This window comes from Cystoisospora suis (assembly GCF_002600585.1).
Source record: "Cystoisospora suis strain Wien I chromosome Unknown contig_2825, whole genome shotgun sequence".
Lineage (NCBI taxonomy): Eukaryota > Apicomplexa > Conoidasida > Eucoccidiorida > Sarcocystidae > Cystoisospora > Cystoisospora suis.
In genome coordinates, this window is record NW_027155621.1 from 1,120 (window position 1) to 28,396 (window position 27,277).

The 27,277-nt window shown below is 46.0% G+C and overlaps 2 protein-coding genes across 2 annotated transcripts in view; one reads left to right on the forward strand and one right to left on the reverse strand.

Annotated features, from left to right (window-relative positions):
* The window catches only part of CSUI_005814 (cleft lip and palate transmembrane protein 1 protein), a 9,217-nt gene extending 1,117 nt beyond the window's left edge, over positions 1 to 8,100 (forward strand). The window contains exons 3-9 of the mRNA XM_068065982.1: positions 673 to 842; positions 1,802 to 1,867; positions 2,444 to 2,578; positions 3,638 to 3,915; positions 4,521 to 4,598; positions 5,620 to 5,814; positions 6,519 to 8,100. Coding sequence (XP_067922040.1) covers positions 673 to 842; positions 1,802 to 1,867; positions 2,444 to 2,578; positions 3,638 to 3,915; positions 4,521 to 4,598; positions 5,620 to 5,814; positions 6,519 to 6,675 — 1,079 coding nt within the window. The 3' untranslated portion in view covers positions 6,676 to 8,100. The remainder of the gene's footprint in view (positions 1 to 672; positions 843 to 1,801; positions 1,868 to 2,443; positions 2,579 to 3,637; positions 3,916 to 4,520; positions 4,599 to 5,619; positions 5,815 to 6,518) is intronic.
* An 8,181-nt stretch (positions 8,101 to 16,281) lies between these two features.
* On the reverse strand, positions 16,282 to 27,179 carry CSUI_005815 (uncharacterized protein). The gene has a single exon (XM_068065983.1). The coding sequence runs from the start codon at positions 25,457 to 25,459 to the stop codon at positions 17,264 to 17,266; it is 8,196 nt and encodes a 2,731-aa protein (XP_067922041.1). The 5' UTR covers positions 25,460 to 27,179; the 3' UTR covers positions 16,282 to 17,263.
* Positions 27,180 to 27,277: the final 98 nt, after the last annotated feature.

Here is a 27,277-nt window from a genome sequence, read left to right on the forward strand (position 1 = left end):
GGCTCTAATGTCTCTATCTATCTATCTCTGTATGGCTCTAATGTCTCTATCTATCAATCTATCTATCTCTCTTTAGTGTATCTATCCATCTTTAATCTGTCTGTCTATCTATCACTATCTGTATGGCTTTAATGTATGTATCCATGTTTAATCTATCTGTCTATCTATCTCTATCTGTCTGTCTTTAGTGTATCCATCTATTTTTAGTCTATCTCTGCATCGCTGCCTCTCTCTCTCTCGGTGTATATACATATATGCTTCTATGTGTATCGACGTGTCAAATATAAGTATATGTCTATATTTGTATGTATATCTTTATATCTGTTTTCCTTGGTCCCACATGTGGATAGATAGATCAGAGATAGATGCGGGGAGGTAGCAGTAGTAGTAGTAGTCATTTATACGTATATATATATATATATATAAATAGGTAGATATAGATACATAGCTAAGAATATCTTTGTGTGTGACATCGTTCTGTTTCAGGTAGTGACTTAGACAGGAGACCTCGGGTCATGCACTCTCTCCCTCATCTATATCTTGACGCTTTTTTCATACCACTCGATCTCTTTCTCTTTCTTTTCCTTTCTTTCTTTCTTTTCTTCTTATCTTTTCATTCTTCTCTTCTTTGTTGTATTTCTTTGTTTCTTTCTTTCTTTGGTTTGTTTGAAGGCTATGCGTCGTGGATTTTTCTTTTGATCATGGGACAGGCGCTAGGAAATCTTCAGAGCATGCAGTTGTCTGAATATGACGTCAACTCTATGAGAGTTATGATGGGGACTTCTTCTCCAGGCGTTCTTCTTCTCGTCTATCTTATCTCTGTCCTTCATCTTATCTTCGAGGTAACTTTCTCTCTCCCTCTCTGGAGACTTGACTTGGGGTGTTTCTCTCTTTATCCTTCTCTCTTCCCATCTATTTATCTACCTTTCTATCTTTCTCTCCCTGTTTCTCTCTCTTCTTCTTCTTCTTCTTCGCGTTCTTCTTGCTTTCTTCTTCTCCGATCGCGGGTGGATGTACACGAGGAACGATGTATAAATATCTCTATATATTTACCTATATATATATATATGTATATAGGGGGAGGTGTACGTAGAAGAGAGAGAACAGAGTTTAGTTGTCTTGGTAGGTGTCTTCTCTTTTTGAAGATAGATAGATAGATAGAGAAGACGCCTGAAACAAAAGTAAGGTTGATAGATTTCGAGACAGGGGAGAAACCCATAGATCTCATGTCTTGTCTCTCGTAGGAAATACAAGAGATCCAGATAGCTAGTTAGATCAAGGTTTGATAGATAGATAAATAGATAGGGAGATAGATAGATAAATAGATGTCACTAAGTCTTTAATGAAGAAGAAGCAGAGGTAGGAGTACTTCTACTTGAGTGCGGTATTCTGTGTGTTTCTGTCTTCACCCTTCTGTCTTTCTTTCTCTCACTCTCCTTAGATCAGCCGATCGATTTCTTTCGGCCGTTCTCTCTCTCTCTCCATGAATAAAGATATGGCGGTATGTAGATACTGAGTAGTTTTCCCGTACATAGAGTGTTCACATGTATATGTATGGAGGTCCCTTGTCTCTATACTTTTCTCTCTCATTGTTCTCCTCTCTCTCTCCCTCTCTGTCTCTCTCTTCGCTTTTTCTCTCTTTCTCTCTCGTGTCTCCTAGAGAGAGTGTGGGTTTCCGAGTACGATAGATTTCTTGTTTTCGCATCTTTCTGTCTTCCTCGTTCTTCTTTCTCTTTCTCTCATTCTTTCTCTCTTTCTACTTCTCCTGTCTGTCTCTCTCTCTGTGTGTCTTTTTCTCCAGGGCCTCGCCTTATATTCGGATGTGAAATTTTGGCGGCATCAGGAGAATGCTTCTCAAAACTTCTCTGTAATCTCACACTCCCCTACTCTCTCTCTTTCTACCTCTCTTTCTCTCTTTTATATATATCTATATATATCTATATAGATATGTGTATTTATCTATATAGAAGTCCATGTAGATAGTCTTTCTCTTGGTATGTATATAATATATACAGTATGTGTATATACATATATATCTATATATTATATATATACATATATATACAGAACATGTGTATGTACAGCATATATATATATATATACATGTATAGTTGCGCACTTAGAGCTGCTCGCGGAACAATGTATGGACGTGCTTGAAGAAGACACATGTGTTTACTACGTCTGCATGCATAGATATATATATAGCTACACATACATACATATATATGTATATATATATGCAGATATCGACAGACGACAAGAGGATGAGTGTAGAGTAGTAGCAATAGTAGTGCTACTGCTTGAGAAGCTTTCCTTCTGCTTCTTTTTCTTCTTTATCGTGATGAGATTCTTTCGTCTTGTTCCATTTTCACCCTTTCTTTCTGTCTCAACATCGTCTTTCTTTCTTTCTTTTCTCTTGTTGCTTTGGGTGAACGTGCGGTAGGCGAGCGGCATTTTGATTGATATGGCTTTAGAATTCACAACGATTCTCTACTTACGTGACAATGGCGATTCTTTCCTCGTCCAATTTTTTATCTTTCTCCGTCTTCTACTCAACATATGGAAGCTAAAGAAACTGGTAAGCAAATGAGAAAGAAAGTTAGAAAGAGAAAAAGAAGAAGAAGAACTCGAAAGTTGTGTTGAGATTCAAGGGGAATTCAAAAAGGGCTGTTGAGGTGGTGTAGGGAAACTGACCCAAGGTGTATGTACACTCACTCGTTTCTTTCGGGGGGGCATTGTGTGTGGATGTGCATGTGGAGTCTTGGGGTGTATATACACCACAAGTGCATGCGCAGTGGCAAGTAACTTTCGACAGGGAGAGAGATATATTTTCATATGTCAGGAGGATGAGACGCGTATGTATCTTGTGTGTATATTTCTTTTTCACGCCCTTACGTTACTAGTCTTTCTTCTCTTGTCTGTATGTACACCTCTGTCTGGTGCTTGTGCTTGATCTCTTAGTTATGCGGTATGATTCAACTTTTCCTCTTCTCTTTTCTTCTCTACATTCAATCCACCTCCCGAGTATGTGTACTGGCTCTATTTATGTGAAGACATACGTCTTCTTACATAGCAGATGCGATATACTAGTCATACGTGCAACTGTTGGCACACTTACTTACATCTCTCCTATATATATATATATATTTATAGGTATATAGTGTTACGGCTCTCTCATAGCTTTGTAGCCTTGCATCGCTGACGTGAGCGTCACCATACAGATATATCTCTCTATATATCTTATTTCTATATATATATGACATCTGTGTGTGCATAGACAAAGGGCTGGGAACGTTTACGATAGTATGTGTATTCTATTCTTACGGTGTAACTGCATGCATTTATGTCTATACATCTCTACGTAGGTAGACCATAAGAATCCAGTAGCACGCACCTTTAGAAGAAAAGACGTTGCTCCTCCTCAATCATAGGTTTAACACGTCTTTCTTTGTTAAAGACTTTTCTGTCTCTCATTCAGTCATGTCCCTTCCAAACCAGCATGGAGATAATCCCTCTCTTACCTCACCGTCATCCTTGAAAGCTTCTTCTTTGTAGCTGTCGTCTGTTTAAGTGTATATACACCCTCTCAATGATATCTCTTTCTGTCAAACTTTTCTCTCTCTCTCTCTCTGAGCAGGTAACCTTCACTCTGTCGTCGACTCCCCCGTACTTCTTTAAAATAAGGAAAGCTACACCTTCTGCTTCTTCTTCTTCTTCATCATCCAAAGTTACACCTGTAGATGATAGCCAGTCGAAAGAACAGAAAGAGCAGAAAGAAGGCGAGAAGAAAGAAGGAGAAAAAGAAGAAGAAACGAAGAAGAAAGTCCCAGGGAAAGATAGTCATAATGGTGACCGTGCGAGCTCGAACTCTGTGGATCTTGAGGAGCTTCAGAAGTTCGAAAACAAGTGCATGTGGTAAGAATGAGATGTCGAAGAAGAACGAGAAGAAAAAGAAACTCTCTCTCTCTTTGATGGACTTCTCGTATACGTGTATCTCGATCACTACCCATCCTATAATGTGAGGTGTATGTACACTGTTGTCTTCGTGCTTTGTTCAAGCGAGAAATCGAAGGTCCATTCACAGGTCCGTCTATATCGCTTCTAAGCTCATGAAAGGATTTCTCTCCTCTATCACAGGAAACATAAGCCTTTTTCGCTTCACATGAAGTACTTTTTTATCTCCTCTTTTCATACAGGTCAAACTTGGTTTGGATAGAAATGTAGAAAGAGTCACACCGACACGCCGTGTCTTGCACCATATATATATATATATATATATATATATGCATATTATGTGCATACATGCATATATTGAGAGTGTGTCCGTCATTTTTCTTTTTGCATGTAATTTTCTTGTACATTTGCATGCATTGTCTGTTTTATCGCTTGTTTCCTCTGTTTAATCCTCCCTGGGGCATTTGTGCATGGGTTTCGATATGAAAGGAATAGAAGCTTCACCTTTGGATGATCTCTCATCTCTGTTCTTTTTCTCTTCTTTCTTTTTCTTCTTTTCTATGCAGGTGTCTATTTCTACTTCTTCTTCCTCTTGTCTTAGGCGTCTCGATCTATCAGCTTGTCTACGTTCCCCATAAGGGATGGTCAGGCTCGTCTCTCTCTTTCTGTCTTCTTTTTTCTTTCTCTCTCTCTCTCCTTCTCCTCTTTTTCTTTCTCTTTCTTTCTTTCGATCAGCCAAGCGGCAAACATGTGAATGCCTTCATACACCTCGACTGGACGTATCCTCTTGTACATACACTCGAGAGAGAAGATCTCTCTATCCGACTCCATAGGGACAGAAGATCTCTTCGTTTTGGGGAGTTTTCACATAGGCCAGTTGTATTCGGAGAAAGAAGGAGAGCTACACCAAAGACATGTTTCTCTTTCTTTTCGGGAGGCATTCTCTATTTTCTATGCTCGCTTGTCTTCTCTGCTATAGACTATGAGAAAGACCTTTCACATATGAGAAAGAAAAGAGACCGTATGAGAAGCGAGGGCTTCACTCTTCCACGCATGAGCTCGGAGCACCGGAGCTGCATAGATATATAGATCTATATCTATGTAGATGTCTTTCACCTAGGATAGCTACTTTGACGTTCTATGGCATGCGGATGATGTATACGTGTCTAGAGATGTGTATAACTTAACGTACACATGCATGTGGGGTATTTACACATATATACATATATATACATGTATATATATATATATAAATATATATGTACAGACAGATATGTATGTGCTGCAGTAGTTTTTCATTAGATATGTCTTGAAGCAAATACATTCCTCATATGCAAGAGATAAGACAAGAACACCCAGTCCTTGCAGATATACATATATATATATCTATCTATATATTTCTCATCATGCACACATATTCATATCTCTATATATATGTCTGTAAACCTACTGCCTTCATGTGGCCGTCTAAAGAGGAGCTGCCTTCATCCATCATGGTCTGTTCGTTTGATACAATTCCATCTACGTACATGACACTTCCAACATATATAGATATATATATATATATATGTCGCCATGAGAGATATGTGTTCTTTCTTTTTTCTTCCCTGTTTATCTTTGTTTCTTTTCCGTCTTTTCTTTCTTTCATTTTCTCTTTCTTTTCAGGTGGTCGTGGGGGATAACGTCTTTAGCGACATGTGCGTACACCTTCGGGTTTGTTTCTATGACACCTCAGCTCTTCCGAAACTATAAACTTCAGTCTGTCACGCATATGCCTTGGACCGTCCTAGGCTATCAGTTCACCAACACATTCATAGATGACGTCTTCTCTTGCTTCATACGCATGCCAAAAATGCACAGGTAAAGACCGACACAAAGCGCCTTCTTCTTCTTCAACAAGGAATTCTCCTTCTATTCATTTCTCATACCCTAATATCTATTTCCCTTGTTGCTCGATTGACCAATATATATATGGATATATATACATATACAAATACGTATACAACTACATATAGAGATATATATTTGTTTATATACGTGTTCGTAGGTACACGTGTAAAATGTCATAGAAGAACGAAACGAAGAGAGGGGACATGCGTGTCTTTCTAGATAGGTAGATAGACAGATTTTGTCTCTATTTTATCTCTGAGCTTACCTGTTTGGTCTGCAGACGGGGGTTCTATGAATGCCTCGACAGGGTGTTAGATATTCTCCTCTTCAATCTTGTCTTCGTCATTCTTTTCTGATCTTTAAGTTCTTTCCTCTCTATTTCCTTTTTTCTCGTGTCTGTATAGATACCCCAGCACGAATGTACACCTTCAAATGGATGCGTGCTCATCCGCTTGTTTGAATCCAGCGATTTTTCTTCTTTTCGCATTCTGTCTCCGTCTTGGTTGACGTGGTGTATGTACACCTCCCCGTGTCAAGTATGCATCCGTACTGCTCATCACATCCATAGAATGCCTTCTTTGTGTTTTTTCTCTCATTCTTTCTTTCTCTTTCGTTGAAATGACAAGAGAAAGAGTGTCACAGTGTGCATGTTTTCTCTTTTCTTTCCTTTTCAGAATGAGCGTCTTCCGCGACGATGTTGTCTTTATTGTCTTTTTAATTCAAAGATATCTTTATCGTCATAGCAAGAAGAGATCTTTCGATGAGGAAGAAGAAGCGGCAAACATCTCAAAGTCTAACAACCCCCCGGGAGACCGACCCAAAGTCGAATAGAAAAGAAAAAGAAAAACAAGAGAAAAGACAGATGATCTATCTCTCCTTTTCACGGGTTCTCTCTCTTGTTCTACTGAAGATAAAGAAGAAGGAGAAAACTGAAGAGCGTCAAATATGTAGAGTTGCTTTCTTTCGTGCTTTACTGAAGGGATTGTTTGAGCTCTAGACTCTAGGACTCTTTCTTTTTCCCGCCGCCGTTCTCCGCTTATAAGCCGAGAACAAACAAGCGAGTTCTGTATGCTAGAGATGTACCAAGGGAAGATTCCGTCTTAGTATTTGTTGCACCGTATATCGAGGGACACATGCAGTTACGCTAAGTGCCTACCATAGATATAGAAGCCTGCATAGGGTCTTAACGCTGTACATATATATATATATATGCGTGGTAGGTTAGAGAGAGAGATACAGAGGTATGTCTAGATATCCGGGTATAGATGTGTGGAGGCATATATACATATATATATATATGTATAGCAAGTAGGGCTAGGTTATTTTTGCGTGTATGGCTGTAGTATTACTATTACTGGATCAATACAAATCAACGTACTGGACTGTACATACATACACCTCCTCAGTTTGGACGTCCAAGAGAAAAAAGAGATCAATGAGCGAGGCTTTCCTTTCTTTCTCTTCCATGAAAGACAGAAGTGTCTCCTCTAAGAGGAAGGAGGACAGATCAACCGTCCTATTCTCCATTCTACACAGTTGAATGTAAAAGATCAGCGCGTTTCGCTTTCCGAGAAAAGAAGATCTCTGGTCTTCTTTTTTGATCGCTTGAAAACCTAGGGAGGTGTATGTACAGTGTCGTAGTAACTCGATTCGAATCAAGTGAAGACGAGATAGCGGTATGGCAATCGACGTGCAGAAAAGCATCTAACACGACCTGGGTGCAGGTATATAAATCTTAATGCTGTGCTGACTCGAGAATATTACCCGTGGCTTGTCGCTCTATCAAAACCCTTTTCTACGGAGAAAAAGATCTTTTCTTCACCTCCTCTCTTGATTAAAATAAGAGGGAAGCTTGGCTTGCTACTCATCGCTCAAATGGTCATGGGAGTATCTGGGTATCTTGTATGTTTCCGTCTCTCTTCTTTTCGATTTTCTTTGAAAGAAGACATGTCTTAACAATGACTAAAAGAAGCATCGCTCCAGACGTCTCCATTCTTCTGTAGCCATAGAACGATAGGCAGACTGCAAAAGAGTGTATTTAACTTAGACTCTCTTCTTGTCCTTCTTCGAAATGACATACAGGGCATGGTGACTTGTCTCTGTCTGACCCTTTGTTCGGGTGAAGCGTGTCTCCTCTGATTCTCTTCTCGTGTTAGTGCTGCATGCATGCTCATGTATCGTTTATCGAGAGCCTACTCCCTCATGCTCTGCTTGTCATCGAAGTGAAGAGATTACCAGGGAGATAAAGAAGGAAAGACCAACCACCGAGTTTGTCGTGGTTTGCTGATCAAGATGACAAATGTCCGTCTCATATCTCACGAAGTCCAGATCAGCCGGGAGTTACTTAGTCGCCTTGAATTCAATGAGTTGGCACCGAGTGCTTCCGGTCCTCCCCCCCCTAAGAGTGTCTGCGGTGTATACACATCTAAATCTCAACCAGCCATCCTTTCACCAGGATGGTATTGAAGAGGGGAGTTACATTTATCTTCATCTGAGACAAGAGAGGGAACGTTGAGATCTTGGACAAGGTCACCGAGACGTTGAGGCATGCCAGCAAGGATCACGGATCTACCAACCTCGCAGAGGCAACTCCACAGAAAGAATACTTAATTGATGATACGATAACAGGGAGAAAGAGAGTGGAACACAACGAGATTACTATACTATCCAATAGATGGTAAGGTCGTAGGGGGCGGTATCAGCGGTGTAGAAGGCGGGAGATCGATGTAGACAGCGGCAGGCTCTAACTTGCTTTCCTTCTGAAGAGTAGGATGAAGCGCGAGCCCACATGGGACATGGAGGTTTAGCTCCACGCGGTGCTTAGAGGTACCAAAGTCCTTGCTGTTCTTGGTCTTCACGCCAAGCGTAACAAAGAGGGTGGATGAGCACAGGAAGCGCTGGCCCGGACTCTGGCTTTGAAGAGAAGATGAGAGGTCCCTGGTAGAGACGTAAAATGTCAAGACATCGTACAAAACTGAATCGAATCTGAAATCACAGCACACTGAAGAGAAGAGTAGGGCCTGGGTACAGCCCTAAACAGATAAATCAGAACTCGAAGGACCCCCAAAAGTGGGGATCACTTGCCGAAGCGGGGCTCCCAATAGGTCAGAGACAGTGGTACTGTATGTGGTAGTAGTTGACCACGGAAATGCCAGCGCCAGCACAGGAGCCCACTGAAACGCCATATCGTGCTCCGCCTGTTTACCTAAAGGTATCGTTTTACTAGCATGGCACCGAGGTTGTTCATACGACGAGGGGACCTCCAAATAGCCATGTCTGCAGCTTCCTGCTCGTCGCATGCAGATCTACATCTCCCGAGTAGACGTTAACGCTCATAGTTCGTCATGAAATATCGGACAGTGTAAGACAATGACTGCTGCACGGCTACTAGGAAGATGGCAGGACCTGCGGGTCGCGACCCACGCGTGGCCTTTTGTCAGGTAGTTCCTGACGAGGCTCCCGAGGAATCTTCCCTTCCTAGAGACAGGTAACACGGTTGACTGGGATCCAAACACATTGTGAGACAGCAATGTAGAACGAACCTCACACGCTCGCACCTTAGGATTCTTGAAGGTAAGCGAGTATTCTTCACGTCTCTCTCTAAACACGCTTTTCTTCCGGGAGTCCACCCTATCAACCTACCCGTGGGAGTCTTCTGTGCCCCAGGGAAGTGAGATCTTGCTGATACCACGCGAAATGTCTGCTCGGGACACAGCTATGTCATGTTAGGATTGGAGCACAGGCGAGAGAGCTGGAGATCCGTGGAGCAATCTGATCTTTTAGGGTACCTACAGTCTTGCTGTGTCGTTCATGGCCCAGCCACTCTTCAATGTACAGGCGTTCGCAGCTTTGCGCCCTTGTTAGAGTCAGTGGAATGAACTAGGCAGAGAGCTGTAAAAAGTCCTTGAGAGTCGGAGCCTCTTCCGTTCGTCCGAGGAAGGCAGACGAGAGACGAAAATGAACTCGGAATAGCTCGTCTGGTCATGTCAGGAAAAGAAAAAGGCCGAGAGAGGGATATTGGTGTTGGAACGATCATGAACTCTCATTACAATTACCAGCTTGGACTCACACATTTGCTGTTGTAACCCGGAGGTGCCCACATAAAGGGTGAAGGGAACCTGTCCCTTGACCTAGTCACTTGTATCGAAGCGTAAGCTGGGACCAGCTTCACACTTTGAGCTCTACGTCGAGACTGTAGGCCTGCTTGCGTCAGAATGAAACACTGTGGAATGGTGCAGCTGGCCTTGCGACACAAGAAAGAAAGCAGAAGTCCCCGTGGGTTTGCGTTGAGCATCCGCGTGCCTCCACATACAGGCTATGTACCCCAAGAAATCAAGGGTGAGCGTTGTGAGATTGACGTGCGTCATCTGCATTGACCATGTCGGAGTGGACTACAATAAAAGGCATCTGTTTTGTAGCTCGGGGAGTTGCCGCGGGCTAGCTCTTTAGTATCTGTCCGAGAATCTGTTATGTTCCTGGAGATCTGCGGACTGACGGCTGCTGTCTTGTGTCAAACTGCGGCCAAGGAATGCTTGGTTCGGCGAGGCAGTTGAAAGCTAACACAAAGAAAGGTAGACTTGCGGCTTGACACGCGGAAGATCGCTCTCCTGAGAGGTGTTGTGTGGGATGCCGGGAGTGCTGCGAACGCTGGTATGTCCGGTCCTTCCTCAATGACTTGCCAGATATGCAAATAAAACAAATTGAGAGTGCTCCAAGGAGTTTGCCAATCCCGACAATAGACACAGAATATGAAGAAACCGGTACGTACCCTGGAAGCATTCTCCATCCGGCTATCAGTATCTCTGAAAGACGCTGAAGCCACGGCTGTCCAGAAACGATACACATGAGTCATCAAGGAAAGCCACTCATGGCTTGCCGTCCAACACAACAGATGGGCAACCATAGTTTTTACAGTCCTACAACGCAACAAGACAGCCTCAAGCGCTATCAAAGGCACCCCCTCCCCGCACCGGCGATATCTGAAAAGGGAGACCACTTAACCGTATGGACTACGTTTGAGTGCACCACTACACACACAGGCAACATCAAAATGAATTCACTTGCTCCTCTTCCTCAGTTCAGTTCATCCCCCTCATTCCCGTCGAGATATCGGAGCAGACCACAGCAGGACGCCGGACGACTCCGCGCTTTCCGGCTTGTCGCAGATCTCCGCCTGTAGCCATGATTCAGCCGTGTCCCCACTTGCTGTCGAGGGGGGCCTTGCGCCAAGAAAGTCGCTTCGGGGGGCGCCGCCGGCTCCTTCTCGATGCACCTGCTAGCCAGCACCATCCCTCCCTTCTCAGCAAGGATGGTGACGGAGCTGTTCTTTTCCTGATCAATCACAGAAGAACGGTAGCCATCGCTCTCTACTCTGGCAACGCCGTTTGTTGTTGCTGGTCCCCATCCTTTTCCCATGCACGGAGTGCCAGCCGCACCTCCAGCAGAGTGGGCAAAAGCCAAAGGAGAAAGAGGAGAAGTAGCGCTTGTGGTAGGCTGCTGTTTTTAAAGGCGTAGAGGAGACGTCCTTTCTATCCTTCACGGGGGGAGGCATGTTCGCCGCAACTCCAGACTTCAGCATCCCAGTCACGTAGATACCGGCGAGCGTCATTGCCTTCCCCTGCAGCTCCTTCATAGCCTCAGCGGAAAAGAGCTGTCCGGAAACAGGCTGCTGCGCCTTTGTTTGCCACACCATATTGCTCATCGTTCCCTTGGGATTGTAGCGTCTTCGGAAGAAAGGCGACGGAGGAAGGGGGGTACAGTACCGTGGTTGGTTACCTGGAGTGTTCCAGTCCTGCAGCATTCTGGAGGCGGCAGCGCCGGCAGCGGCCGTGGCGGTCGACGGTGAAACTCCGTTATTCCAGTAGTGTACCTGTTCGCTTGGACCGGCGAGCGCAGGCTGGAAGCCTACAGGAGAATTTGGACCGATCATTTTGAGGGAGAGGCCACCGACGATCAAAAGAAGAGAGTCGGAATGTGTTCACGAAAGAGAAAGAGAAGGATTGTCGGGAAGCTTCGAAAGAACGACGACCGTAAAGCAACGTCACACCGGCTAGCGCCGGTGTTTCGCAACAGAACGAGGCAACCACGGCCCCGCGGAGGGCTAGAACACTTCTGGTCAAGCACGCAGCTGAACTGCTTGAGAAACAGAGTAGCGCTCGTAAAGCTGAAGTTTGAGAGAGCGATTATTTGGACCGTGCGGCTAAACACACTTCAGATAATCGGAAACGGAAACTTTGTCGGGACATCTTCTCCGGCCGGTCAGCAGAGAAGCAGCTGGACCCAGAAAGCGCCTAGCGAGCCGCTGGTTCGCCGCAAGACCGCGCCGGCACAGGGCATGCGGCACCGGAGACCGCCGTCTAGAAGTCGGCGCGGCTTCTAAAATCGCGCCGCAGGATCAGTGCCTACTACACGCTCCTCCACAGATGGCTTAGTAAAGAAAACATGATGGTCTTCCGAGTGAGGTGGAACAATAGTGAAGGCAGCAGTTAGCTTTCTTTTCATTCCCGACAACGGACGAAGTAATGCCCTCTCACACACAGACGACTGATCAGATAGAACCAGTCTTCAAAGGAATGCCAATGAAGATGGGGCCGCTCACCCCTCTGAGGACTTGTTATCGAAGGCAGAGCAACTCCTGTTGCCGGCGTTGGAAGGTCGGTTTCTGTTAAGATCGCAGGAAACTGAGAAGATGGAAACTCGAAGTGGCTTGGTGACGGGAAGAAAAAGGATGACAGTAGCAATAGAGCGTCGCCGCCTCCGCCCTGAAGTGACCGGACCGCGCTTGGTTCGCGCTCTAGCTTATGTTGCGGGCCCGGCCGCCGAGGGTGTCTGACTCCTAGCGGGGCAGATCGGTTTCGGGCACTCCGCCTGAGCCGGGACATGACTAGTGGAGCCACGAAGCAACTACGTGCCACTTGCCAAGTCCGGACGTGCGCACGTTTATACGTCAGTACACACGCATTCCTACGGGGACATATTTGCGGGGATACATACAATCATATAGATACGCACAGACGCACGTGCGGCTGCTCGTAAAGGCGCCTCGGGGAAGTGTTCTGCACACTCTCTTCTGTTACTTCTCCCTTTACCAACAACAGAAGTTCCACACTCAAGTCCCTGCCACTCTCGGGTACATCAGCTGTGTTCTGTATCGTCTTCCTCTTACCGAACACAGACTCTACCCGCTTCCCGACTTGTTTTCAGTGACTGCTGAGCGACAAGCATCAGTCATGAGGAGCTACAGCAGGCGACAGAAGCAGGTGCAAGGTGTCTCTTCCAAAGGAAGGCAGACGGGGCGGACGGCGGTCTCCGTATCCCGGCACGCAGTGAACTCCGTAGTTCGTGGATCGGTGAAGGGATAGTTGAGAGGACCCATATTGGAAAGAATACACTGTGCTACGCAGCATTATGGCGATGTCCTTCCTGTTGACACAGCTCGTGAGGACGGAACCGAGTACTCATGCGCTGACACCGAAGCAATTCCACCAGGACGCTGTGGCTGGCGGCATTTCCTCCTCTCTTTCTTTTCATTCCAGACACCGCCACTTCGTCTCCAACAGGCAGTTCTCTGGGGCACAAAGCCTCACGACACGGACGTCGGGCCCACGCCTCGGCAGGAAAGATCGAATATCGTAAATAGTGAACGTTGTACAAATAGCAGGAAGACGTGAGCACGTGTGGGTGGCGATCCGCGTTTGGCCTGTTTGTGAGGTACGTAATGTCGAGGCTAGAAGGAATCCTCTCTCCCTCTTAAAATGGGACATGTTCCTATCTCTCGAGCGTGTCCGCCACCCACATCACTGGAGTGGCAGACACGCTAACTGACGTCTCCGATACATAGGCTGAGGCGCTACAATCGACACGCTGTCCCCCACGACTTAGACACGACTGCCGTCGGGGCTCTGACAGTGGCGAAGATCCAGCAGTCACGTCACATGTTGGCAGCTTTTGCAGATTCAACTTCGCCTTTTCCGGAGAGAGCCACCGGCAGCACACATCGCCATGACCTGCCGCACCGCAAACGAAAGCCTCCGGGACATCCGACTCATGTGACTGTGGAGCGGCATGCCAGCAGTGCGCGACCAGGCCGAAAAAATCCTTCACTCTCTTTGACGAGCCCGGACAGACGGACACTGCAGCGCCGGGTGGCCTAGTGGAGCATCGACGCAACAGGACACATGGCAAAACTGAACTTCTCAAAGGAAGAAGGAAGGGCACTGCCTCTGAAAGGCATTATTTCAATAAAATAACTTACTTTTACCACATAAAGCTTCAAGTATTTGGCCTAAATCAGCAGCAAGCGTGCGTATCACGTCGCCACAGTGCAATGCAGTCCTCCGCTAGATCTTGACGCACCATGTTACTTCCCTCTCGCCTACTATACATACAGTGACAAGAATGTGATCTGCGTAACAGTCAACCTTTTTCGTCACACCGGAGGGGACACCGAAAGAGATCCGCCGCACCGGACCTCCCCGATGATCAAAGGCACGTCGGTTTGGCCCGCGCCGAGGCGTGTCTTGCCTTGACTTTGTTGTACCCCCTGGTGCCCCAGATGCCCGTGCCCAGCTAGTCTCCTTCCTTTTCAGAGTTATTTTATTTGCCCAAAGAGCTCCGTGTCTCCGGGACGATACCCTAGCCTTATATAAGTATCCCCTAGTACATGTTGCTGGATCAGTGAAACATGCTGGCATGTCTCGAGATTTGGGCGGCTTCAGCCGGGATCTCAAAGTTCGTTATCGATTTTGCACGTCTTGGACTAAAATCGTAATCTCTCTTCTTCACTACCACGCTGTTGAAGGCCATGGTAAAGAATACTTCATAGAAAGCATAGCTGACTGACGATAGAACAACACGGGGAGTGAAAACGGTACCGAAGAAACAGTTGAAAGACGGGATAAGCCGAAACGGCTGCCAAGATGAATATGCAGACATGGTTTTTGTCTTTTTATGCACCGCAGGCGAGCGTGCAGAGGTTTCCTGTCTCCGTGAGAGACACAAGCAGGCGTTCGAGGAAGAGTACGTACACGTGAACATGAAGGGAAGAACAAGGCGGCAGCAACCCTGCCTGCCCCCTTGTTTTTCTGTTCGTAAGCAGATAGTCTCGGAGGCGAAATCCCCTCATCAAACTGTATACAAAAGCACGCACTTTACAGGCTCTTTCTACTGCAAGTGGGTTGTTGCCTGCTCTTGTTTTTCTTCTGTTCATGTCTAAGATCTGTGCGTACGCGCTTCCCGAACGCGCACTTGCTTCTTCTCTCGGGAATGTCAAATCTCTGCACGTTCTCACGCGCTCGTAAACAGCGGGAAGTCATTCTCGGATACCCATTCACAGCCACCCCAAAGAATGGGAGCCTCTCCTCAAGCATCTCCTGGTACACAGAGAACCTGGGCCATTTGCGTCCCTCAAGCAGAGCGAGTTAGAAATAGGTGCTGCGTGGCGCAACATGGCCAAAGAAACACTTGCTAATCGCGGCTTCTCTAGAGCAGACGTCAATAAAAGAAATGTAAGAGCCGATACGGCTCGGAGTCATAAGGGAGAATCTGGAGGAAACATCGAGACGCTCTCTACTGTCGTCAAGCCACTTCGTACCGCCGCAAGACGTCAGTGATGTTAGCAGGCCTGAGCTACCTCCAGGGGTTGTACCTAAGACCTCACCTCTCAGTTAGTGTGCTGTGACTGTGGACTCGATTCAATAATGTACGATGTCTTGAGATTTTGAATCTCTTTTCAAGGTACTTCACATCGTCTCGTCGAAACGGAAGTCTGCGGCGGGCCACTGCTTCCTCTGCTCATCCATCTGGTGTCCTACGCTTCGTGTAAAGATCACGAAACCGAGAATTTCAACACCTCTAAGCACTTCACGAAAGACCCTTCTGTTTGACGGGTGGGAGAGAAGACCTGCAAGAGGACGACGAGACTTCCTGGTTCCTTTTTCTCGGCGACTATCCCGCAGAGCATGCGCACTCGGCTAAAGCATGCAAAAAGAAGAATAGTCTTGTTTGTTGAAGGGAGGGTGCCTAATAGTGGTAGTAGTAGTAGTAGGGGCTCGGGGAGGTCGCCTCAATTGAAATCTGTCAGAACTTTTTCTATTGTCAGTCTAAGAGATTACCGAGCCTTCTTCTGTTTTGACTCCTGTTCGTCTCTCTCTTCTCTTCATCAACAGATCTATGTACGTGTACAGAGCTGTATGAGTAGCGGTGGTAGCATATCAATGAAGTATCTGTATCAGTTGCACTAGTAATGTATGACTAAGCACCTCCCTCAATGCCAGTTGAACTCCTGCACTGTGATTCTTTTCCTCCATCTTCTTCTTCTTCTTCCTCTTTTAGCTGAAAATGACCATCATGCACGACCTCTTGGAAGAGCAGCCTCGCGACCTTTTCCCTCTTCCACCGCCTCAGCCATCACTTTGGTCCTCCCTCTCTCCTTCTTGTCTCTCGAGTACTTTTACTTCGTTTCTTGTTGAAAGGAAGAAAAAACGGAAGACTAGCGGGAACAACGGTAGCACGCAACTCTCTACAGCCAAACCAACATTCACAACATTCACCCCCTGGCTGGCCTCTTCTCTTGAAACAGAGAGATGTCAAATGATAGAGAGGAGTTCATTTTCTTAGATGGAACGGAGATGCCAGGCACAAACGCATGTACACATGATGTACGTCTGTACACTCTCCTCATGCAAAAGGAGGATAGACCCGCGGATCAAGAGGTAACAAGTCCCTTCTCCCTGAGAGATGCTGTACAAACAAACGGAACTAAAGACTGACGATGAAAAGATTCCTCAGACATCTACGCCGAGCAGTGATTAAACACACACTACCGACCCATGACTGGGAAGAAAAGACACCTTTCGGATAGCTGGGGAGGAGACAAACTTCGACAAAGAAAAGATGAAAAAGGAGCGGAAAGATCTTTCACTGGTGTTTTGGGTTCTTACTCTTTCTGGATTTCTTCAAATCAATACAGAGGAAAGAAACCGAGCACAAGAGATAGCAAGAGACTGGCTTCCCTCCCTCGCCTGTCCGTAGACACTCACCCTCTGTCTCTGTCATGTGGAGAGAGACAAGAGAGACACAAAGAAGATCAGGAGGAGAAGAAGAAGAAAAAGAACGGCTTAATGAGAGAGGAAAAAAGTGAAAGGAATAACAGAATAAGCCTAAGAGGTGTGAGGCCTAACTCTCGATTCTGCATAGCAAATTCTCACTGAAAGGAACCTCAAGAAGGGGGAAGACTGAAGGGACAAGAAGCAAAACAGCGTCAGCCTTGTGTTGACTCTAGAGAAGAAAGAAGCGACATATGACTTCTTTACATATAGCTCGTGAATTCATTCCTCTAAAGAGTTAACGCCGAGGAGCATGGCGTTTACTTAGGAGTAGTCTTCGGTTTCCCACTTCTTCGACCTTGGCGTGTCTTCTATCAAGAGATTTCCTCATGCTGTTGGTCTAAGAGCATTTCTTGTTGAAGCATGAGAAGAAGTTGATGCTCGTGTAACGCCTCTCGTTTCTTCGAAAAAAAGCTTGACTCTTTCTTCTTCTTGGTCTTCTTCATGTTCTTCTCGCTTCCATCACACACAAGACTCTTCGCCCCCTTTTCAGGCGGCTCACCCCCGGGCTGCGAAATGTCAACAGCCACAAGGTCATGTCCGTTCAAATATCTTCCAGGAAAGGTGAGATCTTCTTCTTCTTTTTCTCGTGGTAGCGCTTCTTCCCTCTTCTTCTCTCCTCTCTTCTTTTCTTCGTCTCTTCCTTCTTTCTCTTCAAAATCTTGATCTCTATGGGCGGAGACATGACAGGAGGGAGAGGAACTCCTCCTCCTAAGTGTTTCTTCTTCCTTTTCTCCCCGCCTACTCCATTCACGCCCTTCTGTCGTTCTCCCAATATCCTCTCCATCATTCACTTGTTGTCTTTCTTCATTTCCTAGAGGCAACCAACTAGAAGAAGAAGAAGCAGGGTCTGCACAGGAAAGAGAAGGAGGAAGGGGAGATCTCTGGAAGGTCTTTACAGACGGAAACGACGCCGCTGCATCAGCGGGACCTTGGAATGACGAGGAGAGAGAAAAAGAAGGACGAGAGAATGAAGATGAAGATGACAATGTGGCAGAAGAGGAGGAAGAGACGGAAGAGGGAGGAGGAAGAGGAGGAGAAGCAGAAGACGTCAGTAACGGTAATCCGTCTCGATGTTCTTGCTCTTTATTCACCTCCCCCTCTACCGTAGGACTGACAAAGAGCATCCGGTCACACGAAGAAGAAGAGGTAGACGACCGCGCAGAAGAAGAAGGACAGAAGAAAGAATCTTTTTCTTGAGAAAGGCGCTCACGATGAAGGAGATCTCTTTCATGAAGATGTTGAGGAGGACAACATGACTGTATTTCTTCTGTGGGCCGAGGTGTAGGGCATAGGGAGGAGCGAGGAACCCCGCCTGTGCGAGACGGCGGTATGGCTGGCGACGACGATAAAGAAGACGAACCATGAGGAGGCGCGGGGAGATCATGAGAAGAGGAGGAAGGTAAGAATGTTTTAGATGCCTCACTTGCGAGGAGAGAAGCAGCTTGGCTTGCTGTAGCTGTTAAAGCAGAGAGACTTCGATTCATAGCATCTTGAAGAAACATCTTCCATGGAGAAGACTTCGAAGGAAGAGAAGAACAGGGACAGGAAGAAGAAGGTTCGGCGGGATGAGGGAGACTAGAGGAGGACGTAGAGGAAGAAGAAGAAGAATTAGCGGAAGTCCGAGCTGTAGAAGAAGATGAGGAAGAAGAGGAAGACACTGTCAACAATCCTTCTGGTAAAGAAGGTGAGAAGTAGGATGACGAAGACGAAGAAGAAGAAGAGCAACGAGGAGACGTGCGAGAGGGTGTCAGTGACGAAACGGAGTGCCGATGAGAAAGAGAAAAGGAAGAAAGCGGAGGTACATCAGATGAGGAAGAAGAAGAAGGTCTTTGTTTTCTGGGTGCTGCTGGAGGGAGAGAGAGACTGGATGGAGAAGGAGTGGAATGCGATAGACGCTCCCGAGGAGGCGAATGAGAGAGTTCTTTTGACTCGTGTGAAGAGAAAGACAAAGGAGAAGAAGAAGAAGAGGGAGAAGCCTTCTTCTTTCTATTTTTTCCTGCTCGCGAGGAACAGACAGAATTCTCGGCTGATTCTTCGAAAGAACTCGACAAAAGAGAAGAAGAAGAAGAGAAGAAGAAAGGCTTATCTAAGCTTTTACATTGTTGTGCGTGAGAGACTGAAGGCTTTTGATTGATGCACAAATCCCCCGCGTTCAAATAGATGACAAGTTCACTGGAATCTCCATCTCTCAGTCTTTCTCCTTCTTCTCGATCTGCACCTACTTCTATGTTTTCATCTCCTCTTTCTCTTTCTACGAGTCCTCCGCCATGTTCTTCTTTCCCTCCATTCGTTTCTTCTTCTTCTTTCTTGTTTTCTTCTTTTTCTTTTTCTTTTTCTTCTTGGTCAGCAGTCACGTCCCTAGTTTCTTTCTTAGCGCCTAGGTGTCCTTTTTCGCTGTCTTCTCCCCTCTCTTTCATTCTGGGAGTTTCTTCATCTCTTTTCCGCCTCGTGTTGTGCATGTCCTCATAATTAGACCTCACAGAGACATTATCTTCTTTTTCCTCTTCCCTTTCGGCCTCATCACATGGCTCCATAAAGATTAAGACTTCTTCTTCTTCCTCCTCCTCTTTGCATCTCTTGTTCTCATCTTCATCTTCTTCTTCTTCATGTTGCACTGCCTCTTTCTTTTCTCTCTCATCCTTCTCTTCTTCATTCAGAGATGGTCTCTCTCTCTCATCTGCTTCTCTCGCAACGGAAACCTCCTTCTCGTCTTTTTCACCCTGCTGGCTTCTTGCTTCCTCTCGTCGCATATCTTTCTCTGGTAAAACAGACGGGCTGTATCTTTCTCTTGTTTGCTCTGACCTCTTCACCTTTTGATCAATTCCGTCACTTCCGTCAAGGAGATCTCTTTGTAGCACGTTGCTCTTCTGACTGTTGCCATCAGCATTCTCTCCTTCAAAAGAGGCGCCTTCTTCTTCCCCTTTCTCTTCCTTCTCTTCTCCTTGTTCTTCTTCTTTCTTCTCCGTGACATGATCATTAGGAACTGCATTTTGTCGATATAAAACGTTGGTGTTGCCATGGTCTCTTCTTTCTATTCTCAATCCCCAGTGTCTTCTTTTCCATTTTCTTCTTCGTTCTTTCAGTCTTCTTCTCTCTTCCTCATCCTTCTTTATCATTACCATCAAGCGATCTCTACAGTTGTCTCTTCTCATCCCTCTAACCTCCTTCAGGTAACCTTCGCACCCTACTACTGCAGGAATACTTTTCGCTTCAATAGATCGGACTTCTTTTTCATCTTCGGGATTCTTCACATCTCTCTTGTCCTCTTCTTTTATCCTCCCGCTTTCCTCTGCCTCACTCCCACTACCACGTAAATGCTCTTTTCTTCTGCTTCTTCTTTTCCCCTCTTCTTCTTCCTCTCTATCTAGATCCACTCTCAGTCGCTCTCTTGATATCTGTTTCTGCTTCTTCTTCTTCTCCTTCTTCAACAGGTCTTCTTCTTCTTCCTCTTCTTCTCCTCTTTTCTCCTTCACACCGAGGATCTTCACTGCCCTGGTGTGGTCGCCTCTTGCCTCCTTCACAGAAGGCGGAGTAGGCGACCACCAGGGAAAGAAGCTTCTTTCATCCTTTTCAAGAGTTCTTTGTTTACTTTCTGAGTCTTCTCTCCTTTTCTCTGAAATCTTGATCAAGTCTTTTTCACCTTCTTCAACATCTCTAGCTTCTTTCATCGGCCTCGACACAGGAATTCTTCTTTTCTCTCTATCTTCTCCGTAACTATTGTTCTTTTTAATCATCACCTTCTCGTCATTCTTGGCTCGTTCTTCCTCTGTCATTAGGCCTTTCGACAGCTTGTCTCGTGGGTCCTTACTTCCCTTCCTATCCTTAGCCCCTCCACTACCACCACAACCCCAGGTTATCACATACAGTTCATCTTCTTCTTGTTCTCCCCCCCCCAAGGTACGATCGTGACTCTCTTCTTTTCCTCTATGAAACAATAGATGACGCCAGTCCATCTTGAACTTCCCTTTCACATCTTCACAAGTATGTAGAGAATCTCCAAATTCCTCTCGTTCTCTCTCTTGCTTGAAAGAACCGTTCTCACGATAGTAACTCTTCTGCGAAGCCTTTCCTCTTTCTCTCAGCGAAGAATGAGAGGACAAGTTATCTCTTTCCATGTATGGACTTTCCTTTCTCCCTCTGGCGGTCGTGGCGTCCGTTCTGTGAGCTGATGATGGCATGAGAGACAACGAGGAAGTGCCCCTCGTAGAAAGAAGATGTACAGTTGTCGTGGATGTTGCTGCATGGAGAAATCTTGAGAAGAGCCGCTTATCTTCATTTCCTTGTTGGATTCGATCCACCAAGACAGAGGGGTCGATAGGGTTATCAGTACAGACATCAAAGTCCACATCAGGAGGTGGAAGAAGATGAAAAGAAGAAGAGGAAGAGGAAGAAGAAGAGAAGATGTCTGCTTCATGTTCTTCTCCTTCTCGACTTCCTCCTCCCCCGAGAAGATAAGACAGACGTCCGTTGCTTCTTGAAGAAGAATCCTGATCACCTGTATCTTCACCTGTCCTTCTTCCTTTCATGCTACCGGAAGAAGATGAAGATGCTGAAGTAGAAGAGGACGGCACAAACAACGTACAGACAACCTTCTCAAGGAACACAAGTTTCCCTGGTAGAGACGAATGAGTGAAGGAGCGACTTTCTCCTTCTTTCTCTTCTGTAGTTGCTTGATTCGCCTCCACGTGATCTTCAGAAGGAAATGAGAAACGCCGTCGTGTCTTCTCTTCATTCTCTCCTGGAGAAGAACGTTTCTCTCCCAGATATCTCAACGTCTTTACGTCTTCTCCCTCTGGATCAGATCTACCTTCAGGAGTACATGGGGAGAACTTCGCTATGTTCACACTTCCAGGAGGAAGGAGATTTGAAGCAGAATGACTTGGAATAGGACTTGAAGAGAGGGGAGTAGTCATACCTTTTCTTTCTTGTTTCATGAGGCTTTCAGACGAACTCTTCTCGTTCTCTTTCTTTTCACGTTCGTTTTCAACACTTATGTCGTCATCCCACGATGGCATCTTGAGAATGATAGGGGAAGGCCGAGGAGACACTTTTTCTTCTTCTCCTCTCTTCGTCTCTCGATCCCCCTTGTTTGGCTTCACGACATCGATGCTGTTCTTCTCACCTCGATTGTTGTCGTCGCTAGCCCACCCTATGTGTGGTGGTAGGATCCCAACCCTTTTAGAAGAGAACAAGGCCGAGAAGAAGCTGTCATCTCCTTGTTCACTCTCGGAATGTTCTCGACATATCTGATTCTCCTCTTTCTTTTCTTCTTCTCCTCTTTCCCTTTCGTTGATCTTTTTTCTCGTCTCCACGCTGTCCAGAGGTACTTTATTCTCACCGTTACCATGACAGGATAGTTCGCCTTTGCTGACAGCGTTCCTCGTTTCTTCAGACGACTTTGAATAGCGACTCTTATTCCTGTCTGTTGCATGTGCATCTCCACAAGGCAGAGAAGGATGATGTCTTAGATCTACTTTGTCTGAATGTAAGTTGTACGGATAAGAAGACGAATAGCCCGGCAGAGAAGAGGAAGAAGGAAGACTTGGAGAGACAGATGAAGGATAGCAGTTTGAATGGTAATAGTAACAAGGTGGATAGGGCATATGAGGAGGTGGGGCGCCAAAGTATGGAGGCCGACTTGAAGAAGAAGGAAGATGATGAGGAAGAGAAAAGGAAGGAGAGGGATGCTGATTGAAAACAAAAGGACTTGGCGGAAGATAAGAAGGATAAGATCCCCCTAGTGATCCCGGTGGGAGACACTGATGATTCATAGCATGACTTGGAAAAGGTTGACGAGATGGAAGGGGAAGCCCGGGAGGTGTATGTCCACCGGGATGCCCTGTATACGAGACGTTGTGTAAGACGAAAGGAGGCTGAGAAGAGTGAGAAGAAGATGGAGAACCATTCCTGTCAACATCGCACTCCTGTGAAGACGATTCCAGATGACTGACATGATGACCTTTTTCTTCATTTGAGGAAGAAGCTTCTCCCTCTTCTCCAAAAAAGAAGTTGGCGAGCTCATTCTCTTCCTCTTCTTCTTCTCTTGTTGCCTTTGTCTCTTCTCTTCGCCCCCTATGTGTCGTCGCAACAGAGAAGCATACACTCCTACTAGCTGTCGCTCCCTCTTCTTCTTGTTCCTGTCCCTGACCTTCCACTGCACTCTCTTGCTTCCGTCTTCTTCCTAAACTTCTCATTGTTCTCTCAAACAAGCTCTCTTTTATCTCCTTGTTCTCCTTCTCTCCCGCTTCATTCTTCTTCTCTCCCCCCTCTCCTAACTGCGACGATGTTGCCTCCGTATCCGTTCGATCCAGAAGAGACTCCTTATAGCTATGCTCTCCCTTCGTTGCTTGTGCTTGACTATAATACTGATACCATAGATATTCATGATACCGAAGATAAGACTGCTGAGAGCGAGGAGCTGAAGAAGAAGAAGAAGGAAAGGAATCGAAGAAGGGAGCTGTACTACTTGAGAATCTCCTGTGTCCTCTATCCTTTTTACTTCCTCCTTCACCTCGTGATACGGAAGAGACATCTATTGGAGATTCTTCTGCATAACGGCTAGTACAACTCTCTCCTCTTCTTCCATGTGGAACTTCTTCCGACGAAATCTTTCGGCATCCAAGTCGATCGGATCTACCTGAAGAAGAGGAAGTAGAAGACGAGGTGAAAGCTGATGTAGGGGGAGAGAGATAATTGGTATGATGATACATAGGACAAGCGGAAGGATCGTGACGAGAAGGAGGAGGAGGTCTACGTGTTGACGGTGGTCCAGACAGAAAGGGAGGAGGAGAATGAGAGGGTCGATAAGGAGAGGGGAGAAGATGACTAGGAGGAAGAGGAAGAGACCGCGGGGGTGGTTGATGACCTTGATATGAATAGACGAAGTAAGGAAAGGAAGGAGAAGAAGGAGGAGTTGAAGGCAGAGAAGAAGAAGAAGAGGAAGAAGAAGACGGAAGGCAATGAGAGGTCAAACGAGAAGAAGAAGAAGGTCTACTTTTTCCTTTTCTACGAAGACGATGACTCCAATCATCTTCCTCTTCTTGTTCTCCACTTCTTCCGTTTATCCTTCGGCTGACGACAGAAGAAATCTCATTGTCATGATGATCTTCTTCTTCTTCTATCTTATTCATGTTCTCTACAGATACAGCACGGCTCTGATCTGAAGTTCTCGGCCTCCTCTCTGTCTGCTGTCCGTCTCCTTGTCTCTCTTGTAGACGAACCTCCTTCCCCCGATCAGAAGAGAAGGATCCACTCGGTTCTTCTTCTTCTTTCTTCAGCTCCTCTCCTTCCTTCCCTTCACACGACAACGCCCCCGGCTCTGTATTCGTCTCTTTCTCTGTCTTACGTTTCCTTCCTTTAAACCCTATCATTCGAAAAGGAAAGAAAGAAGTCTCTTCTTCGTCACCTGTTTTTTCCCCTGCTTCATTTTCCTTCTTTAAGTCTTCGTGATGATCTTGTAGGCCCTCCTGATTTCTCGCTTGAACTTCAACTTCACAGAGGACGTCAGACCAAGAAGATTCTTGACTTTCGCTTCTTTCTCTTCTTGTTGTTCTTTTTCTTCTCTCTCCTCCTCCTCCTCTACCTCTTCCAGCTCTTTCCTTAATCCCACCCTCCCCCCTCACATCATACCTCATCCACTGGTCTTCCTCGCGACTTCCTCTTCTTCTTAGATGAGAGTTCAAGACCCATCCTTCGCCTTGAATGGACTGAAGAGGAGATTTCCTCTTCTTCTCGTTTTCTTCTTCTTCTTCTTCGTCTCGCATCTGATGCCGCCTTCTAACACTCTCATCATATATAGATCGTGAGCCATAGACCTTCCCCTCACGTCCACTGCCGAGGAATCTTCCGGTAACGCCCCTTTGCCTTCTCTCTCTCTCACTCGCATGATCACCATAGTGTGAAGAATACTCAGACAGAGAAGATGATTGAAGGCTCCTCCCCTCGCGCCGTCGTGGATATGCTTCTTCAACTTCTCTTCTTGTTCTCCCCCCCTTGTTATGCTCCCCCCCCCTTTCTCCACCTCCTTCACTTGTCTTTGTCGTAGTTGTCGTGACGCTTGTGGAAGCTATAGAATCATCAAGTTCTTCTTCTTGTTTCTCATCGTCGTCTCCAAGACCTGCCGTTGCTTCTGGAGGGAGAGAAGAAAGATAGGTTGACGGAGTCTTCGTGCCTACAGCTGCATGCAGCAACCTTCCTCGTATTCCACTCAACTGGCGTCGCAGCCACCATGGCACGGAAAACGAAGAGGAAGAAAAAGAAGACGAGGAAGTGACAGAGGAACGAGAGGAAGAAGAAGAAGAGAAAGGAGAAGAAAGATGACTTGGGATTTCACTTGCAGAAGGAGAAGGGGCGGGTGACTGCTGAGATGGTGAGGCATGAAGGAAAGAACGGCTTATAGACGAAGAATCTTCTTGAGCATGCAGGGAGGGGTGACACTGATGACAAGAAGGAGTCGAAGAAGAAGAAGAGGAGGAGGAGGAAGAAGAAGAAGGTAGGAGAAGATTCATACTTCTTCTTATTGAAGAAAGAAATATGCAAGAAGAGAAGGAGACCTAGCTGAAGAGGAAAGGAAAACGGATGATGAGGAGGAGGAAGATACATTCAAATGAAAAGAGAAGAAGAGAAAGAAAGAATCTTTCACATTTTTCGCACGTGTCTGTATCTTCTCTCCGTAATGACTTTCATATATCCACACAGGAGGAATCTCTCATCCTCTTCTTCTTACACTGTCCCAACATGCTGCTGAGCGGAATCCAAACTCTTGAGTAGAGAGAATTCCTTAGATGGCGAGACTTCTCCTGTGAGATATGAAACAATAAGGTTCTCCTCAAGAGCTATCTTGCTTCTCCTTCTCTTCCCTTCTATATTCTCTTGCGACTTGCCTCTTCTTCAGGCAAACGACAGTTTCTTCTCTTCTCCTTCTTCTCTCTGGAAATTCTTTCTCTCGACTGAGAGTCAAAGCGACACTTTCTCCTCTCTTGTTTTACTTGGAAGACGCCAAGACACATGGCTAGAAAGAGGAGTAGGTGGCGGTGTGACAGAGGAAATCGTGCGTGATGAGGCACCCCTACAGAAAGCTAAGAAAGAAGACGAGAAAGAAAGAAAGCAATGATGGATGATACGAGGGAGAAGACAAAGGGGGGTTTGGAGGATGAGGTGAGCCTAATAGAAAAAGAGATGAAACGCTACAGACCTCCTCCGACTTCTTTTTCTTCTTCTTTCTCCTCTCATTGTCTTTTTTGCTATTCTTCCCCCCCTTCTTTCTCTCAAGTATGATCAGCCGATAGAAAACGACCAGTCTGTCTTCGGATGGAGCTCAGATAGGAAAGCTCGTGGAAAAGAAAACTAGCGATGGATAAAGACAGACAGACTCCCAGGCGGTTGTTCGAGGGCTGTGCTTTCAGAAGCCCATCGAATAGAGAAAGACGACTGTCTTTTCTCTAGGCTTGTTCTTCTTCTCATCTCATCTGTCTTGCGAAACTGTCTCCTCAACACTACACACGTTTTACGAGAAAATACAGAAGAAGAACTCCAAGTGATGATGGGCCCACCTGCGTCTACGAAGAAAACAGTGAGGCTTGAGGAATGCTAGGTCTACCAATAAATGGCCTCAAGACTACCTTCTTCAGCTGCTGTACATACACCGGACGAGTTGGGAGAAGATGAGCAGGCTCTCTGGACTCAAGTGTCGTCAAAAGCCTAGGCGCGGAAGCAAAACAAGAGATCAAGACTTTCCTCTTTCTTTTTGGACTCCTTAAAGCTACCAGAAAAAAAAGGAAGAGGGACGGTCCCTAGATAGCAAGCAGGGATCCTGGAGAGAAAGAAGAAAGAACAAAACAAGCAAATGATACAGAAACGGAGAATAAAACGAATGACGTTTCTCGGACGTTGATCGACCCCCCTCGCTAGACTAAGTGGACTGGAGGCTCAGAAAAGCTGGATACGTTCGGAAGGAAGAGAGAGGAGAAACAGCAAGTGTTGATAGGATGTGAAGGGAAAAGAAGAAGAAAACAAGAAGAAAGACGAGGAGAAACATCTACTGAAGAGAAGAAAAAGAATCGAGTGTAGTCTTTTCTCCCTATCTCCTAGTAAGGAGGCCGGAGAAGAACACAGAAAGACACTGAGGAAGTAGAACGGCAATTGAATAGCAACAGAAGCAAAAGAGAAAACCGACTTCAGCGGAGTGAGAAGTAGAAAAAAGTAGATATCGGCTTCTTCCCGCTAGTGTGTTCAGATGGATCTTCTACAGCAAAGGTCAACAAATTCACTAGCAGCTTTTCCCAAGTGTATATACACTTGACGCTGCATGCAGTTCACAAGCAGGG